At 33.2% G+C, this 21,716-nt stretch overlaps 1 protein-coding gene across 1 annotated transcript in view; it reads left to right on the plus strand.

The window, feature by feature from the left end:
- LOC129220309 (uncharacterized) overlaps positions 1 to 21,716 on the plus strand; it is a 125,830-nt gene that overhangs the window by 44,191 nt on the left and 59,923 nt on the right. The window contains exons 2-4 of the mRNA XM_054854707.1: positions 3,074 to 3,117; positions 11,700 to 11,838; positions 18,708 to 18,916. Coding sequence (XP_054710682.1) covers positions 3,074 to 3,117; positions 11,700 to 11,838; positions 18,708 to 18,916 — 392 coding nt within the window. The remainder of the gene's footprint in view (positions 1 to 3,073; positions 3,118 to 11,699; positions 11,839 to 18,707; positions 18,917 to 21,716) is intronic.

The raw sequence follows: 21,716 nt of genomic DNA on the forward strand, positions 1-21,716 counted from the left end.
AGTTTCATGTCAAAATTTATACTTTTTTTTTTCATTGCAAACTGTTTCAAAAATAAATTAACGGTTGCATACTTTCCAGAAAAAGAAATTTTTTACTAAACACAAATGAAATTAATAACCTGAAAATTAGACTTCGTTTTTATTTTAACACACAAAGAAATGAAGTGTTGACAACTCATTTCGAATAAAATAGAGAAATTATTTTTCATGATAGTATATTGCAGAGGTTAACTATTTGAACTAACAATTTATGCCCTGGATTTAATCATTATTGAGGATGGCAAGTTAAAAGCTACTTTCAATGGGGTTTTTAAATTTCTTTTACCCGTGGATCTAACTGGTGAGCTGTGGGTTCCACAGTTAGCATTCTACTAGTGCAGGGAATCCCAAACTTTTCCGGTTTGTGGTAACGTTTGAAGAATTAGAATTATCTCACGGCAACCAAGTCTAGTTCTATTATATACACATTATTGTTATTATGGAGACTTCGTAGCACTCCTCGTCTCATCTTTCGGCACTCAGTTTGAGAATCCTTGTATGTACTAGTGTAACTATTCGGTTTGTGCATATTTTTTATAGAGTCATCAACATGGTCAATATATAATTGTAAACTGTTATAATAACTAAATTTACTACTTGATTTGAAAGCAATAAAAGTAAGTCTCATTTTTAAAGGAAAAACAATTTCGAAAAACACAGAAAATGGGACATTTTTGTGACCCAATTGAGTGTGGGAAAAAAAGAAAAAAAAAAAGAAAAACAAGGACCGTGTGCTAGTATCTCTACCAGTAGACAAATCAATGTGCAGTCCTTCCTTTTCGCCGGACAGAGCTAACAAATCAACACGCGAGCCATGAAAAAGAAGAATTCTGCATCACCCCTCCAAATACCCCCCCCATTTTGGCCCCCTAAAAATAGAAAAATATCTTATAAACACCCCCCCCCCTAGAAATTTCAATGGCGCAGTCTGCGCCATGCCCCCTTCCCCCTCCTAGGTGGGCACCCCTGGTATGTGTTACTGTGAAAGATCGAACCCTGTTTGATTCACGCAGCAAAGACCGAATCACAAAGGACCGAATATTTCCGATGAAGCATCAGTCAGTGTTGACATTCTCCAATTTTTGACTTTCATAATAACATGTAAAATACATAAAAATAGAATAAAACGCCAAATAAGGCCAACCCGCCAATCTAAGGGCCTAAATGACTCATAAAAAAAATAAGAGAAAAATCATTGCATGTGAAAGCTCAAGTTTAATTTATGTTTTTCAATAGTTAAACAAAAACATAGTGAATCGGACTTAAGCAGGAATAGAAGTCCCTAACAAGGCCAACTCTAAAAAATGCTAAAATGGTCTATCAAGCTAAAAAGAACTGAAAAAGTCTTTGTTAGTAAACCACAGTTGATAACTCAAAATTCCATATTTACATAAATGGAAAGAAGAAAAATCAACCATCACATTCGGGGAACTGATAAGTCATTTTTTTTTTTTTTTTTTTTTTTTGGTCACTCCTGCGGACTGTGCGAGCTGCGTTTCATATCGGCGAATAATGGCTGTACTAATGTGAAAAAATCTGGGCTCGAATTTTTTCTCATGCTTCTGATTTCCTTGAGGACCTGAAGATCATGTAAAAAGTTAGATTGCGTATTTTTACCCTTCTAACTTTTAATAATTACCTCAATTCTGCATATTATTTTGACAATTTTTGCAACTGGGAGTGTTCATCTAGAACTAATGGTTGCGAAAATAGTGATCACGCAAGTTAAACGTGAGCACGCTGTATTAATGATCAATTTATTATTTGACTTTAAACGAATTAAAATTTTAACTGAATACCTCGTAAGAGTTTATTAATTATATAAAAATTTTAGTTGAAACGAATAGTGGCATTCTTTTACGAAACTTTTACTAAGCAGCACAGAATGATGAAACACGGCAATGAAGTTTAAAATAAGGTTGATAATATCTGTGAAAAAGTTCGCGTGGTAAAAATAAACAAGCCTTTGTATGATGATACCTACTTTGTTTTATTAATCTCATCGAAAATAGAATAAGCCTGAAATAACTTGAAAAAACAGCGACAACGCCCATGTATTTAGAAAACAAACGTACTTGAAGTTATGAACGTTGTGATGAAATGATTCTGCTATATCGGTTACTTTTTGCCCTGTGATGGAAAAAAATAAAAATTTTTGCCTGCTAATCTTATTTTCTTTGCTTTATTTTTTTATTTACTCATTGTTTTTCTATATTCTGTTCAATTTTCGTATTTTGAGCACAGACAATTTATGTGCAGAAGATTATTTCAGATTACCTCAAAATGATCAAAATTTTAATTTACAGCCTTATTATACGGCTTTTTTTTAAATTTTTTTTTTAACATTTGGAATCGCACATTTTTCGAGATAGTCTGCTCAATTCATACGCTTAAAATTGAAAATTTTTCGTGGCAGCAACTTCAGATTGTTTTTGTACCATTCCTTTTGTTATAAATACATAACCAATGTAGCTAATGTTTTGAAATTACGGTACTTTTAAATACATTAAGGACTTTGATTAAAAATAGCTATACAAATATAATACATTTATTGTCATGAAGTGTATTACGTATGTAGAAAAATTTCCATTATTTTCTGAATAGTTGAAGAAATGATTTGATATTAGTTCACATGATATAGAAAAATTCGTAAAAGAGTTTGTGAGGTGGATGGCTGTGATGTACATAGAGTTTTGATTTAAAAAAAACTGAAAATTGTTTATTGAAAAGACATTTAGTTTTTAAAAGCAGAATTTAAACTTAGTTTTGTTTTGCATATGAATTAATTTGTGCTTAGTTGGTAAAAAAAGAGAACTCTTTTTATGTGTTGATTTCTAGCAAACCTTTAATATAACTGTTATTATTGCATTAAGCAATTAATTTTATTACTAAAAGGAAGCGAAAAATAGTTTCAATGAAATTTTCTATTTCTAAAAAGCATTGTGTTTGATAATTCAGTTTAATGTGTCAATATACTTAATTACTGAGTTAAATGCTTTTAAATTTGTATTTTAATGTATTTAATTTTATTTAGGTTCCTATGTGCAGTCACAAAACGACGATTTTCAAGCTGAAGAAGTAAGGAACTACTTTTCATCAAATTATATTTGTAATCATTAATTGTAATTTCCATATCATTTCTATTTCTACCGGTTTTTCCAAAATTTTAGTATTTATATTTAATTCATTTCGCACACCTCTGTTTTAGTTTTAGAGACCCTTAAATTACTCTTAGAGTTACCTATAGATCCCCCAGTTAATGTAACAATTTAAAGGTTAAGGGCTTTATATTTTTGTATTAACTGAAAATAATTCTATATCGCTAGTTACTGTTTTAACAAGTAAAGCTTATCATTGAAAGTGACAAGCTGACGTTCGTTGGTTTTTCTGTATATCTCGTTTATAAAGTCTTTTATATTAATATCTTTATTCATTATTTTTTCCAGAGGAATTCTCTTGTAATAATTTTGAGAACACTTTTACTTAAACTCTGCTGTATGTCACAATGGAAAAGATAGCACAGCTTATTGGTCAAAAATGGAAATTATACTTCTTTTCCCACACCTTACCACATCTGATTCACTGCGACAGGCTTACAATGTTTTTCACCCATGGGTGAAACAATTAATAATAACGTTGTTGAGTAAATAACAATAAATGCAATCATACAATAATAATATAAATAAACTACTATAAATAAATAATACAATACAAAAAAACTGCACAAAGCAAAAAAGTTGTACACTATCTTTATTAAACTTTCGGTTTTCACACTACGTGATTTACTATGCTATTCAAAATTCTAAATCAAACATTTTCCAGCTTATGAAGTATCTCTTTCATTTTAATGATAAGTAAACGCTGGTTAAAAAAAATTTCACAAAATCTGTCAACACTTGCGTGAACGTTTCTAGCAATAATAAAAAAAGTTAATGGATATTTCGTGTACAAAACCATTTTGAAGGGCTATGAAATATTTGAGTTGCATGAAAAGACAAAGCTTTTCAAACTAACTATATTAAATAGATTTTTAACTTCATCGTCAGTTTTTATTTTGCACTCCGTTATGGGGAAGCTGCCACTTTCCCAGCAATATATTCATATTTATAAACTTAATCAGCTTCCTTAAAAAAATATTAAAATGAAATAAAAAAACTGTTTTCTTAGAGCAAATTCCATTCACAAGAACACATATGGAGAAGAGGTCCTTCACTGTGAGCTGTTGGGTAGAGGATCTAATATTAGTCATCTTGCGACAAAGATCATCAAAAGAACGGTTCTTTTGACAATACTATTGTAATTTGCCGAAATGCGGTAATTTGCCGATACAGTAATATATACAGTGGACGGACAAAAAATGTGTATCATTTGCAAAAATTCAAATTTTAAAGAATTTCTTGAGAAATCGGGGAATAATAATTGTTTTATAACATTTGTCACATAAAAAGTATGCTTCAACTGACATGTTTAAAAAAATAAACTCCGAGTGCATTTAGAGGACTCTCAGCAAATCGAAGAAACCACAACCGTTTTTTGATAATCCTTCATCATAAATAGCTGGGAATAAACTGTAATTTTCAGAAATCAGTTTACTTACAATAATTTCATAAATTTTCGTGAAAGTATCACTCATATTCACGAAGATATAAGCACTTCTTTCAAAATATCAATTTTGTTCTTATGTTTTTACATCATAACACTTAGAGTTTTTCGTCCTACTCCTGATTTACCAAACTTTCAGAAAACTTAACACAGCATGCTAGGCAAATCACTACGCTGCAATTTGAAGCAGAAATTTTGGAAATATGAGGAAATGGGAACATTTAAAGTAGTTAATTTCTCACCGCGCATGCGCGAAAGCTAAAGATTTATGACTCAAAATTACGTGGCAGATAACATTTGATAACTTATATATATATATACTAGCTTACTTCCCGGCGTTGCCCGGGTGCTTTTCAATGCAACATATTTTTTGGATAATCAAATGAATGAATTCTATCTAAATGAGCGCAAATAATTGCATTCACACCGCTCTCTAGGCTCAAATCTTCAAAAGACTTTACATAGTAGAAAATCAAGCATTTGCCGAAAAAGTAGCATCAACTTAAAGCAAAAAATTATGAGGCCTGTTGTCTAGACTCTATAGTGTCCACTGGTACGTTGTCTGATGTTAAATCAGACGGGCGGTACATAAATTGTCTTAATGGGGGACAAATGATTGTATTTTGCACATCTTGTGGGACAACCTTTTACGTGATGCTTCGAAAGAAGCATCTCGTAAAAGGTTGTGAAGAAAAGCGTCGTGCCTCCTTTGTGGAATTAGCTTTCCCCAAGACGTTAAAAAATGCAACAGTATTTTTCACGTACATTTTATTCGGAAATAAAATCATTGAATGTTTCTTTAGAAAGAGTCGTGAGCTTACCAAAAAAAGAAGTCAATCCCTATTATCAGGCGCAAATATATACAGTCTTCTTGGACACAGTTACAATATTTTCAGATTAATTTAAAATCATCCACAATGTCCAAAAATTAACAGATAGTCCACCGTATAGAAAATAAAGAATTCAGCCAGTGTTGTTAATAGACGATAACGGATTTTTCGGCGGTGTTTTTCGAATGAAGGTATCAAGTGATACGTTATTTTGTATGTTTTCAGGCAAGCACATATCGCAGAAAAAGTTTACTTACTATAAAAAAAAACTTTACAAAATGTGTCTGCTCGCTCGTAACATGGTGATTTATTGCCATACAGTAGAGTAAAATTGGATAAGTGTAACTTTCCCAAAAATACCCACATCAGCTCCATTTTATTTTCTTATATTGACGTCAAATTTCTATTTTCGTAGGTAAAAAGGATACTTAGACAGTAATATTAATGTCTTGTAATGGTTTGAAATTGGTCGAGATTTAAGTTCTAGTTCAAATTTTTAAAGTCTAATACTCGCCGTAAATGTTATACATGATATCTCACACTGATGCAAGTAGAGAGAGCACGTATTTAAGTTTGCTGCTTTAGACAGATTATTCTTTAGAGAACAACAAAATTTTAATTTATTGAGACACAGTCGTCGTGAGAGGTGGGAATGGGTCCACTGACTACATTACAGTTATTATTTTAAGTTATGTAAAACTTTAAATATGGAAGTAGGTTGACGTGAACTTATTAAACGAACTATTTAAAAACCGTCAATTAAACTGCGTTATAAGAGAAAGAAGTAGGCGTGCGCATTTCGTCACTATCCGTGTTAGATTTTTTTTAAAATTATTTGCAGGCCAAAAATTTAAAAATAAACGTCTTGCTTGTTCTTACAACTGCATAATAGACAAATCTTTTGTTTATATTTTACAGAATCGTGTTGCATATTTTCTTGTTTATGTTCTTGTTCCCCATATCTACAGTTTAAAAGCAAACGAAATGTATTTCGTTTCATATTATTATTTCGTTAACATAAATTTAATACTGAAATGATTCAAATTTTTCAGATCCATAAATTTAACCCAAAACTTTCTCCAAACTATTGTTCTTAGTCCCCCGTCCAGCAGCAAGAAGAATTACATTTGTGAGTGAAACCAACCGAGCAAGTAACATAGAGCTATCTATATCGAAAATAGTTACATCTCAAATGCATTTACAACACTTAATCGATTACTCTTATAACTTGTTGTTCGTGATGGAAAACGGAAATCTCCCTGAAGATTCCAATCTTCTTGGAGTTTAAAAAAGGTCCATTGTGGTTACATATGAGATACAAAGTGTTTCACATTATCCCTATACTGTTACAGAGAGTTTAAGCTATTAAATAGCTCAAACTGTGAAAATTTTCTATTCATATCTCACAGCACTTCTTCAATGACGGTTTAAATGCTTAGTGGTAGCTACAAACTTACAATAATTTTCGATTGTTTACAATAGCAGTTATCGAACTGAGCTTTGTAATTGGGAATGTAGCTTTGTTCAGCTTATTTCACGATGGAGAAAAGACTTCATATTGTGGCGCAATATTCCATCATGCCTTTTTCAAAAGAAATATCTGTGTCAAAAGTTGCATCATACCCGCTAACAGATTTAAAATTATTGCTAGTTGGTGAAGATGCTTCATCAGGTGTATTATTACTCGAGCGTTAAGGAAATATAAAATTTCAAATGAAGAAATTTGTTTATATAAAAAACGTAGCAATTTTTTGCAGGTTAAAACAGTTTAATCTTAAATTAATATTTATTTGCATTTTTTCCAACCTTTAAACTCCAACATTCGCTAACTGTATGAATTCTGCCAAATTATATTTCCGTGTGGTTTTGCGGATAAAAAAGGAGCACAACCTGTAATTTTAGCACACATTGGAAATCCTGGTATGGTAGTTTATGTGCATGTAAGAAACGTCATGATCATCCCCCCTCCTCCTTGAAAAACAAATTCTAGATACGCTACTACGCACAAATATGATTGCTTTGCAATTATTTGAGAAATTAGTATTCTTACCCCTGTTCTTTGTTGGCCTTCAGCGATTAAACATAGTTGAATCCAATTAGATAAAGATCTGACATAAGACATGTATAAAGAACATATGCATGTTGGTTTTATGGACCATACAGCATTAAATTATTGAAGCTTGTACATGGATAATGAATGAATTATTGATACCGAACTAATTTTGGTATTTTCTGGGCTGTTCATGCGGAAAATACCGATCTATACTTTCGTTTTACCATTCTGCTACGGAAACACCAAAGCAAGTAGACCGCAATGCATTTCTGCTTTGGAGGATGCTACTCGAAGAACGCTAGACGGCAGCTCGACACTTGTCGCAAATAGACATTAATGGCCGACGTTGCGAATACCTTTAGTGTTTATTGCATTTAAAATATCCCCTGGTGGTTATAAGTTGCTAATCATTCTCATTTGCTTCGAACCAAGGTTCACAAATTTAACGATTACAGTTTATCTTTCAAGTGATTTCACTTAGGGCATTTTTTACAGACTTTACATTCAGACCAAACTCATAACAATATGAATATTTGTTATGTCGAAAACAGCCCTTTTATGATTAAAAATATAAATTTTAACCTCTTTGGATCTTTTTTAAATTTTAAAAACCAGCCTATATGAATTCTTGAGCAATAATTTACATCTGTGCCAAATTTGGAAGAAATCCGACTAAAAATGTGGATTTGTATGAAGAACATACACACATACCCACACACCCACAAACATACATCCATTTTTATCTATATAGATATATATAGATACATGTAAGGAAAGCCTTGACCACATCCTTCCCTTTTGAAAGGTAAATTCCGAATGTGCTATTGTGCATTACTATGATTAATTTGCAATTTATTTGCTTTATTAGTACCTTTACTCCTGCTCTTTGAGAGCCTGAAGCGACTTCTATTAAACCGAATTAGGTTTTCGGTTATAGTTGAACCGAATTACTTAAAGATTGGACGTAAATCAAGGAATAATATAAAGAAAATTTACATATTGCAAATTGGTTTGATAAGGATCATAGGACATTAAATTGAATTTCTGTTCCAAGGTTGAAATAGACATGGTTTTAATAAAAGTAGTCTAATGCTGAAACAGTCGAAGATTGTACGTCAATATTGAATGCAATATTATTACCTTACTCATGTTTGTATTTTCTCTGCTATTAACCGGAAAAACACCGATCAAAAATTACACGAAACCTTACTGTTGTGGATTTTATAATTAAACAATATTTAAAAATTATAATTAAACGGTTGCATTCAAATTAACTAGCACCAACAGTAGCATCAATGGACCCCTTGAGTATCGTAGGTCGCAGTTAAAGGAACGATGTACAGCACCGTTTCTTATATCTACGGCTTTCTCGCCAAACATGCTTTAACGCTTGTCGTTAAAAGGCATCGACGGTCATTGTTCAGGATACGTTTTGTGTTGATTGCATTTAAAATAGCTCCTGGTGGTTATATGTTGATAACCGTTCTCATTTGCATCGAACCAAGGTTCACAAATTTAACGATTAAAGTTAATCTTTGAAGAGACTTCATCTAGTGCAGTTTTTTACGGGCTTTTCATTTAGACTAAATTCATAACTATCTATATATATAATTCTCTTACGTGCCGGCAAATGAAGGGGTGAATTTCTAAACCTCTGTTGGCAACACTTCGCCGATAAATCATGTAAACAAACTTCTACGTTGTTTTGAAATCTTGAATCACAGAATACTCAACGAACTTTTTTTTTTTTTGAGATGAGTTTGAGTCGGGCTGTGGCCCATTTCAACCTTAATCAGCAAAGAAAAGCTCAAAGAAGGCAGGAAACCGTTCTTGAATCCAATTTAAGACGAGCCATTTCCAGAGTTGTATTCTCTGATTCGCTGCCGATAATTTTTAGCGGCTGGGGAATTTTCAGTCAGCAGTTCCTTCAACAGATCAGGTGCGTCACACAATGCCGGTAACCGCACCTTTCCGTCATGGCAACATTTAGTATATTTATTTGCAGTATTACGCTCTTTCTGCCAATAAAGAGCACCACAAAATTCGCATTCTTCACACATTGCTCCACAATCATGTTCATCGGCAATGTTGTTTTGAACGCGTAGGCGCTTTGAGCGTCGTCTATTCTCTGCTTCAGTACGACAGTTCAGTTCAAAATGAATAACCGAGAAAGAATTTACTTTATTCCTTTTATTCTCAGCTGAAAGGTTTCGCCAAATTTGTTTAGGGTTATAGTAGTTTTAGTATTGTGCAAGCAAAGTAGCCTTGGCGAGTTTTCGCGTTTTTAGTTAAACCATTTTTTGTTCGTGACGTGGCAAGGATTCAGAATAACAACAAGAAGGACAAACGTTTGAGAAAATATGTTTGGTGCTCTCTGAGCCTGTTTTTAGTCATGGCCAGCTCTATGTGGCATTATCAAGAACAAGATCTTTTGAAGCAGTGTCAGTTGTGGCTCCCAAACGGGACATTTTTAATTGTGTATATGAGGAAGTTTTCTCAGATTAGAATATATAAGAGTGTAAATATGTAAATATATATAAGAGTGTAAATAATGTAAATACATCCCTCGGGGGAGCCTGTAACCCCTAGAGGGCGCGTCCCCAGGTGGCGGATAGGGGAATGCCTTCATTGGTTTTCCAATGGGTGGTAGAAGGGAAATAAAATACCTTCCGCGGACCAACAGGTAGAAGTGCAATCTCTCCAAAGCAATGACAGACACTTTTGTATCTATAATGGTAAAGTTGTGCACATTGCCAAGGCAGTCATCTTACATACAGCAAAGTTAAACTGTCGAAAATCTGGCTAAAGCAGACAAATTAACATTATGAACGTAATTTTCATATTGGTTAAATGGATGGTGACCTAAATGCAATTACCAACTTTAATTTTTACGGAAAATTTTAGCTAGGCTAATGTATTGGCATACAGCGAGCGAGCGAAGCGAGCATGGATCGCGAAGCGATCCACAGGGAACTGCGTAAGCAGTTCCGGGGGTTGGCGAGCGATAGCGAGCAGGGGGCGATAGCCCCCTAGTACAAAAATTAATTCGGCAGGAAAGAGCGATTTTATGACTCAAAATATGAAATTAGACCTCTTTGGATCTTTTTAAAATTCCAAAAACCCGCCTATATGAATTCCTGGGCAACAATTTACCTTTGTGCCAAATTTGGAAGAAATCCGACGAAAACTGTGGATTTGTATAAGGAACATACACACATATCCACAAACATCCATCCATATATATATATATATATATATATATATATATATATATATATATATATATATATATATATATATATATATATATATATATATATATATATATATATATATATATATATATATATATATATAAAGAAACACTATCATATTTTGTATTTATAATCTGGACAAGTCAACCAAAATGAACTTCACTACTCAGTTCAATAGGCGCCACAGGCTGCTCTATGATACTGCTAGACAACACATTTGATAGCAATATAATGATTGAACAAGATCGAAAAATTCTTTTAAAAGAAGGAAAAAATGAAAAAAATGAAAGAATCCCAAAATACCCTGGGGCCTCATCAGGGGGTACTCCCGAAGGGTAGGGTAAAAACCATGAGATGTTTCGTGAGTGCTGCTGGCGAAATTTGCCTAAAAAAGCAGCACTAGTCCCCGACATCTCACAAAACAAGCAATTGGGTTACTGAAAGTCCAGAATATCAGCATGACATGAAATTACAAACATTGAACCTTTTAAAAACGAAAAATACTAGTGGAGGACTAGCGATAGTCAATTGACAGTTCCTTGATTTTTCTGTTCCATGAATTTGATGGATTTACGTTCTTTCTTTTGATTTTGAGTTCAGGTATGAAATTTGTTTTTCTTGTGGTTTAAATGTTCTATTTTCTTTATATAAACCTTGTAGCTTAAATATTGTTCTATTTTCTTTAGATAAAACTTGTATTTTTATCATATGTATATATATATATATATATATATATATATATATATATATATATATATATATATATATATATATATATATATATATACCAGTTGAATATCATGAAAGCTCAAAAGGATATCGGACAATGTAACCTATATTTTTATTAATTTGCTTTACTTCTTTACTGAAATGCTTTTGGTGACTTTAAACTAATGATTTTTTTTTCCTTTTTGTGTACAGAGTGTAACAGCAAGTGAAGTGGAATACGTGAATGGTCCGCTTGCTCCTCTCTATGACTTCCTCATACAAAAACGCTTACAGCAGTTCTGCAAATTACTTAGGGATGCAAAATTGGAGCAAATTATTCAAGACTTGGGCGGTAAGTTCGCATTTCATTTAGTGTTATTTGGTATTTGCACATGAAACTTCGTTTTTGAAACTTCACGTTTTGGACTTTTTAAAACTCAAGAGGTCACTCCAATAGGTTTCAATATAGGTTTTGAAAACCAAATTCTCATCTTGAAGCTCTAATGAAGCGGACCCTAAAATATTTCATCCTTCCTTTCTGGTTTGTGAACATATTGAAAGCGGCAGGGGAAGGGGGATCTGAACTTAATGGAACAAAATCAAACCCAAATTCAACTTGTTCTTCAGTTAACTACAGAAACTTGGATTTTATAATTTAATTTTTGCACTGATAAGGACTTATTCCTTCCACTTTATTATTTTTATATACAGTTATTATGGTGCTGCAATGAAACGAAAAAAATTTAACCATTTTCATTATGATTACTCTTAATAATAATGTTTTTTAGTACTTTCTTTCACTATGGGTAAAGAAAATACATACCTTTGTTTTATGGCATGTTTTTTAACAATCGGTTGTATGTTTAATCGTTTGTGAGGGAAATTGCATGAAATCTATTGTTTTTTACTCATAACTTTTCTCCTAAGAACAAATAAGGTAAATCAAAGATTTGCAACCTTAAAATAAAGTTATACCACCCCCTATCCACTAAACAAAAAAAAAAAAAAAAAAAAAAAAAAGATAAAAACCGGTTCACTAAGTGAGACGATATACAAAGTTAATAAAGTACAAATCGTTTTAAATCTGAGTACAATATTTAATGAGTTCCTTCAGTTTCATCAAAAAAATGTTCATTTTCATGAACATCAATCATTCAGTTTCATCATACCGTTTCAAAAAAAAAAAAAAATCCTAATCGGTACAGGCAGGGACGTGCACAGAAATTTTGGGTCCCGTCACAAATGACTTTTCCAGGCCCTTCTCCATATTGTTTAACCCCTATAGTTCACCCCTAGTTTTAAAAATATTGGGTCCCCTTCATTTTCAGGCCCGGGCCAACAGGTGCTCTTTCTCCCCCCCCCCCTGTACACGCCTCTGTGGGTACAGGTTTCTTCGAGTATTTATGGAACATTGTACAAAGAAAAAACAAATCCGACGAGTTTAGACCCTTTTCCTTTTTTTGAAGCCTGCTAATTAGTATAACTCTAATTTCAAATTAAACTGGCAGAATTGTGCAATAGTAATTATTGGTCAAACTTGGGAAATCAAACAGAAGTTACAACATATTATTAAAGAATATAAATTGAAACATCGGGAGAGGGGTGTTCTGTATTCAATCCCCCTTGGATTGAACACTAAATATGTTTAAAAACTGAAATATAGTTTTAAAAAATATATTTTAGTGGCTAAATAAAGTTTTCTTAGTTAAAATAAATGGTTATTAAGGTTTCATTAAGGTAATTGATTCAGCTATTAAAGTTGCAAAATATATTTAATTTACTGCTTTGCTACGTAGTAAAACATTAGTAACACCTATAAGTAAAAATTAACACGGCGAAAATTAATCATCCATATGCCAAGTTCGTTCAAGACGAAGGCAAAACCTTTGCTGTGACAATACACCGGTCACGGAAAAACCACGTGACCTGTGACGTATACCACCCGCTGACGTAAGCTGGATTACGTATCCACAACGTGTGAAATTCAAAGTTTCTTGGATTTCTCCGGGATCCCTTATCCAATCGAGACCAAATTACCATGGGACCATCTGAGAAGTATACCCTTCTAAATAAAAAAAAATTATTTTTCAAATCGGTCCAGTAGTCTTGGAATAATACAAAAACATGCATAAAATGCCGCAAGACGAAATCATAACCTCTTTTTTTTTTTTTTTTTGAAGTCTGTTAAAAATACAGTTGAAAAGGAGCAAAGCTTTACACATTCTATTAGCTTTTACTACACATTTTTAACTTTCAAAAAAATAATATAATACCAAAGCGTCTTCATCAGTGAATAATATTACAGAACAATATATTCAGCCAACAGTGATGAAATATCGACTGGTATTGAGTACTAACCATTGATTTGAAATCTAAATTTAATGCTCTGTCTTGTGACAAAACTCACACAAGTTTAGCTTACATAACTAGCGCGTGGTGGCGTAGAAATGATATAATCAATAGTGACAGATCATTTATTTTCATAATTTTGAAGAAAACTTTCGAACTTTTAAAATACATTATTAATTTAAACAACAAAAACTATCCAGTAAACATTACACTATAAATTGTTTGCTCGTATTGTAATATTTGAACCCAAATCGCTTAAAATTTGCGTAAAACCTTGATTTTCTTCATTGCTATTTCTTTTCTTTTCCTTGCCGAGGTGCGATAAATGTGCTATTAGGGTTCGAATGTAGAACAAACGCCTCAAAAAAAATGCAATCAGATTAAATTGGAGTAAATTAAAGTGCGTATATGGCAGTGATTTGTTCGAATTTGTTCAAAAAAGAAATGTAACTTAATTAAACAGTACAACTAGCTTAAAATTAGTGAAATGTCAAATTCACATTTTCATCAACATTGAGAGTTTGTTAGGTAAATAATGCATATAAGTTTCAGCAGAAACCTTTACGAAGCAAAAACCCCACCATTTAATAAGCAAATTTATTCTTTATGAAATATACAAACTGTCACTAAATTTATTGCTCACATAAGACGGATAGTCCATGTATCGGTTTCTCTTAATAAAAATCTGTCGTTTTCATCAAGCTTTATTAGATTTAACTTTTCTTCTGTCATATTTGGAAGAGAAAGATATCGATTAAAGCAATTGATTGCCATGGCAACCACTCTTTTCTTAATATCAGATAGGATTCCATACAAATACATACCTTGTTAGCTGGACCTGTATTTCATTATTCATGAGACTGAAAGTAATCTCTATGTTTGGTATTTTTTATTGAACAAAGCCAAAATCAGAAAGACATCAAAACTAGACATATTAATGATTCCTACTAATTTCATTTGCTTTTTTTTTTAATTAAACGAAGTTTTTTTTATTCGTGCACATAAAATATATCACAAATTTTCAAAATAATTTCGATGCGCAATAATTGCCTTTTCAAAAGATAACTTCTACTTTATTCAGAACTAGCTATAACCAGGGATGCGGAGTCGGAAGAAAAATTGCTGACTCCGAACTCCAACTCCTGGATTTTGAAATGTCCGACTCCAACTCCGACTCCGTCTTTTTTATTATTTATTTATTTATTTTTCCAGGGGGCGGTCTTCCCCCCTCTCGGGTGACACCCATCTGGTGGGTACCACCTCAGTAATCTCAGAGTTTATAAAAAATAAAATACTTTAATTCTAAACAAATTCCCTAATAATGTCCCCCTAAATCTTAAATTTCATCTTAAAAATTTCAACGAAAATACTGCACTATATTGCGGGGATTGCACTATATTATATAAAAAAAAAAAGTGGTACGTATAGGTTCAAAACGGAGGTCATATTCGGAGGGGGTCATTTTACATAAAAATCTTCCGACGAAATGTCAGAAGCATTTTGAAGGTTTTCTTTTTTTTTTTTTTTGCCGAACAGTGATAATTAATGACTGCCAAAGAATATCATACCCAGCTCTTTTTCATAAACACTAAGTTACTATAAACGCGGGCTACTTTGGCCCAGATTTTGGAACTTTCCTCATTCTTTTCTCAATATTTTTGTAACTATTCATATTTCCAAGCTGTGAAAACTTGTTTTACACATCTAAGGATCTCTTAATTTAGTTTTTGAATAGTGATCAGTTTATTTAAAAGTATTTTTATCCTTTTTAATTGTTTTTTATTTGGTCTAATGTTACCCTTGTGTTTGGGTTACTTTTGCCCAAAGTGGTTTTCCATATTTAAAATCAGAGCCAAAGAAAGATATGTGATCAAAGGGAAAAATATTTATTTGAAAGAAAAATAGATTTTACAAGAATTTTTAGTCACACATATTTGTTTTAAAGAAAATTGATGTTTTTTAAAACATACGCAGCATTTTCCCGAAACGTTTTCCCCTTGTAAAATGATGGTCTACTGTAAAACATAAAACCTTTGTTAAAAGAAATTAAAGTTCAAACCTAACGTCTAAAGTACAAATTAGCAATGAAATTGCTGACATAGGGTTCAAGGTTACAACTTTCGATACAAAAGATGTGAGATCCTTCAAAAGTACTTTGCAGTTCTTAAGCTTTAAAGTTTCCTACATAATTAGAAGAACGTCATTTGAATTGATGAGACTCTTATTGTGCAGTAGATGCATTGACTAACAAGAACTTATTCATCATTGGATCATCTTGAGTCACTTTATGAAACAAGAATCAGGCTTTTCTTTAACTTCCAAGTTTTATAGGTCAGAGTATTGGAAAGAAACTTCTTCCAACAAGTTATTGCGAAGCCTGTGACATATTCAACGCGTTATAATCTTTCAATCGAGCTTTGAACTTTTATTCATTTTCTTAATTGCTTTGCGATGTAAAAAGAAGTTATCAGACGACTGTGCTCTTTGAATTCACTTTTGAATTTATAATACAGAACACCTTCGTTTATCCGGACTAACTGGAACCAAAGGCAATCCGGATAAAGGAAAATCCGGATAATTCGGGTAAGTGGGTAACAAGCAAAACAAATTCTTGAATGAGTCAACACTGCCGTGGGCTGGTAAAAGGTAATATCTGCAAAAATAAGTTTTTAACTCCCGACACAAAAAGGAAGGGGGTTATAAGTTTGACGTGTCTGTGTATCTGAGTGTGTCTGTCTGCCTGTGGCACTCTAGCGCCTAAACGGATGGACCGATTTTGAAAAAAAAAAATGTGTTCGAAAGGAGAGTTAATCGAGGATTCATAGATAGGTTTGAATTTTTGAATGACATTAATTAACGAAGACATTAATTAAAAGCCTCTGAAATATTTTTCGTGATTTTTGCAATATAGTTACAAATTTTTAAATTTAATACCAAAATAAATAGAATTTTTTCCCGCGTCTGATAGAGTGTGTTTAGAGCTTCCATGTTCCATAGAATTCGAATTATAACGTTTTTTACAGCAGATTTTAAAACGGCTAAGCCTTTATTCACACGATTAATAACCGAATTCATTGTTAGCCGACAAGGAAATAAAACGCAATGATTTAAAATTTTTATCTGTTGCCAGTTTCTATTTAATAGCAAATAAAATACTTGACATTGGTTTTTAATAATATAAGGCTTTTAAAAGAGATTTTCAATTTTCCCTCTTGATTCTACAGTTGCGACTTGGGAGTTTTTTAAATTTTTAATTTTATCGTTGCTTGTCGAGATATTTGAAGAAACGCGTTTTGGATTCAATGCTGATAAAAGGGAAATGTTGGAAAAAGACGTATTTTTTGCGTCCCCCCCCCCCAACGGAAACCAAATAAGCAAGATTGTACAATAAAGCACATGTCAATGCAATACATGGCAAAAATGAAAAAGAAAGAAAAATTTGCAGTTACTGCCCTTCTCTTGTCCATATCAGAACGTATCTTTTATTACAGCAAAAACAATGATTTTCAACCAAATAACACAAGGTCGTTTTGCGCTAGCACTTTATCATTAATATTTCGGTTGCAGTGGTGTCGGACTGATGCTTTAAAGCACGCCGTCATGTCAGTCAGCATGCTATAATGCTCTGTACGGAAATTTTACATTTAATCAAAATAATATACGAACGTTTAGCATGGTTTTAGTTCTGTTCCTGTTACCGTAATTAAAAATTATGATGTAAGTGATTTTTTTAGCTACAAATTCGATCCGGCTAAACCGAAGATCCGGATAAATGGAGGCTGGATAAACGAAACTTTACTGTATTCTGACAAATCAATACATCTGAAGCCAGCATACTTTTTGAGTTTAGTAAAGAGAGCTACACAGTTATTTGTGCGACAGAGTCATTCATGCCCTATGAGGGAATAAGGAAATGAGCATACTACTTTAGTACTTTTCTACCCAACTCCCTACTTGTTCGCGTAAAACTAAAAAACAAAGGATTAACGAGATGGTGGTTTAACCTAAGACTTTCAAGAGAATTCACCCCTTTTCTCATCCTGTTAAAATGATTGCGATCACAGAAATCCTATTTTCACGTAGATCTTGAATAAACCTAAAGCAGGGTCTGAGGGCGGTCATTCCAAGCTCGTCAACTTGTGAGATCGAGATTCTCGCTCACGTGATCGGTTGGGACGTATAAATGTCGCAAAGTAGCATTCTAATCTACTCGTACCTAGTCGCAAGATAAGTTCGTTCACAACCGATCACGTAAGCGAGAATCTCGATCTCGTAAGTTGACGAGCTTGGAATGACCGCAGTTCAACATAAAAGTTATTGTAACTGCTAATGATGTTCATGTGATATAGCGTGATGGGTGAGGAGGAGAGAGGGTACGGTAAAGTGTGACACTTTGGGATAAAAGGGAAGGAGATAGGCTAATATGTTGCGAAAAAATTGTAACTTCATTTATGGACAGCCCTTTACATTGTGTGAACAATGTCAAATATCACGAAAAATGATGGGGAGTTCATTTTATAGTTTCATCTTTTAAGTCAGACAATTTGACAAATATGAAGCATTTAATACTAGACTTCCATCAGAACTTTGCTGTTTTTGTTCCATCTTTTGCTCAAAACTTCATAATAAAACATTTTTACTATGTAATTTGTACTCTAAAAATACTCTAGCATGATTTTCTTCTTGCTAGAGTATTTTTAAATGTTTACCTTCCACATACTTTATTTATTTACCCAACCTCTCTAGAATTCTTCGAAAAGCTTTCATGCATGAAGTAATAAAACTTTATGTTATAATTTTATTGCTATCAACTTCTAATCGATAATAATATAATGTAATCATGACGTAAATGTTTCTAAAATTCATTCCCAGGTTCATGGACGCTGTTCGCCCCCACGGACGCTTCTTTCATCTTCCTCCCAGGTGGAACTCTGGAGGAGTTGCAAAGGAACCCCGAGACGCTGCGAGATTTCATCTTGTACCATTTCGTGGCGAGCGATCTGCCTTCGTCGCAGATACAAAATGAATTGCTCGTCAATTCAGTGCAAGGATCTCCCCTCAGGTTCAATATCTACGACCAGGTAAAAACACATCTCATCTTCGGAAAGAATTTCTCAGATATGAGTAAGAGCAGTCGGGGCTCGTGGGCGCCCATATGCAAAATTTTAGGTGTGGCTCAGATATTTTCCCCATGGTTTAGTTTAGAAGGATACTTACCCCATGGAAACCGATTTTAGTACAGATTAGTTATTAAAATTTGATATTTTTAATAACTTATTCATTAATGGCTGGAGAAGAAATGTTTTTACATTTTCAGAGAAAAAAGTACTAAAAGCAAGGAAACTCTAATTTCTAATGGGGAGCTTCAACCCCCACTTCTCCTCCCCCCCCATATGGACGGGAGCCCATGGTCGGAGCTCGTGGGACCTAGGGGCACGTTGGACCAGTCGCAATTATTTTAATATTTTGTACTTTAATTTATGACCAACAAAAAGCACCTGTAATAGGGTGGTTCAAAAATACATAAATACATGTAAAAGAAAATGTTTCTCCTAGATAACGGGACAACCTCGATATTTTTAGACTTGTAGATAGCAGCATACTGATAAAATTTTAGCTCCCTATTTCATCTGAAAGAGGTTGCTCTACCCCCTCCCCCAAACTTCATAGGTATGAGTAGGGGGGATAAAAAATACATTGAACTGAAAAAATAATGTTGCATATTATGATATAGACTTGTAATATGCATATACATTGCAATAAAATAATTATTTACAAAAAAAAAAAACCATCTGGGGAAATTAAATTTTTCTAAATTTGTGTAAATTTCTATGCTATGGCTAATGTTAAATTAAGTCATTGAGCACCCTCTTAAAATTTGAGTAAGAAGCTAAAACTTTTACTGCATAATACTATTAGTAATTCTAAAAAAAATAGGGGGTGTCCTGGACTCTAGCTGAAAAAAAGTTTTCTTGAACCACCCTAGCTTGTAATCATATAAATCCTATAGTGAAATACTATGGTACAGTTATATTGAACAAATTTTATTTCAGAAAGTGTTATTTCAGCAGTGTAGCCCCAGTAGGCGAATAATCTAGTCATCCTGGCGACTCCACTCTGTTCACGGAAAAGATAGAGCGAAAGTAGTTCAAAAAGGAAAACCAAGTCCCCGAGGCTGCTATCCCACTTTTTGGAACTTTCTTTGGAATAAAAAAATGTTAACCAATATGATTTGCACTCTCCGTCTGCTTGGCACACCAATTAGTTCTTTTCAAAGCCGAACACGTGATTCACGTCGCCAAATAGCGCAATACTTTGTTTACATCTAGTCTATCTTTCCCGTGAACGCAGTGTACTTATAAAACCGTTTGTCCTGACTAATTTATCAGCACCCAGTCAAATCTGCTATGTCAAAAAAAGTGAAATTTGAAACATAGGTTTATTTTACGACGTAAGCAAAGTAAGTATCCGCTAGGAGAGGATTTTTGAAAATTTCAACATCTTCGTAGGAAGCTAATTAACAGTGATATTATTTTTAAACGCATTTTTGCTGCCTAAATATCTCTTTCTATGCAAAGATATTGCCCGTTTTTTTTTAATTTAAAAAAAAAATTAATTTTTTAAATTTGGTATCGTTGGAGAGCCCGAAAAAATACATTCCATTGAAAGAATTTCTCTGCATTCCGAAGCTCTAAGGACTCTATTATGTGTTCTATAAAGATATCTCATACCATTATAAAATTAGACACGACCGTGAGAACATGAGTGCTGAAGTTCATTCACAGCACTGTATGTAGTTAAACTGTGTGAATAAAGAAAACCAGCAAACTTAAGCCTAAAAAATAATTTTCTCAAGTTCATTAATTTATTACAGTGGACTCTATGTATCTGAATACTCCCTAAATGTGAACACCCCGATGTTCTGAACACATTTTGATGGTCCCGGCGAACCTCCATTGGTTTAACATAAGCTGATCGCTCTGTATTCTGAACACCCTGTAAAATGAACACCCCAGTATTATGAACACTTTTTTCAACTCCGTTCAATAATTACCTCTCTATATACTGAACATGTTCACAGTAGGCACTCGAGAATTCTTATGAATCAAATTGTAAAACCTGAAGTACCTTCTCAATTTTATCACAATGGTTGAAGAAGAGAGGAAGAAGAAAGATATTACTTTCGTGGATATAGCTGCACTTCATTAAATCATTCAGGTAAGCAATGTGAGCCTGAAGTTTCTTCTACTAGACTGCGTATTTTAAGAATCCAAACATTCAAAGCCTTTAAAGTACTATTACCAACAAGCAATATGCGGTTGAAAATCACCCGGAAACCTTTATAGTTAAACAATTGGATGATAACAACGTACCTTGCATGAGAATACACAATGCAAAACCCTTTTAAATTGAAATTATTTCTTTTTTAGAGAAATTGTACCGATAACTGTGTGGCGAAAATTCATAGTTGTTTGTAACGTAAAGAGTTTCAAATTAAAACAGAAAATAATGCTAGAGTTTACATCCTACTGAGTTTCATTAGATATTGTACTTGCTGCCAATCCAAAATTCGGCCCCTCTAGCTTAAAAACTGGTATAGCTCATTTAGCTAAGTACTGAACACAGTCCATTACCGCAATTGAACACATATGCATGCAGTTCTAGTTCCCTATGTAATGAACACCCTAGAATCTGAACACTTTTGTTCGGTGCCATGAGTGTTTAGAATAGATAGAGTCCACACTTGACTTTTTCACCAACTAATCGATTTCAACTTTTACAAAACCATATTCTATCAGTTAAAATGTATCCATCAGCGACTCTATTCAAGAGCTCTGAGACCAATACATGTTCGTAACATAGAAATTTTCCCATAAAAAT

The sequence above is a fragment of the Uloborus diversus genome, chromosome 4 (assembly GCF_026930045.1).
Source record: "Uloborus diversus isolate 005 chromosome 4, Udiv.v.3.1, whole genome shotgun sequence".
Lineage (NCBI taxonomy): Eukaryota > Metazoa > Arthropoda > Arachnida > Araneae > Uloboridae > Uloborus > Uloborus diversus.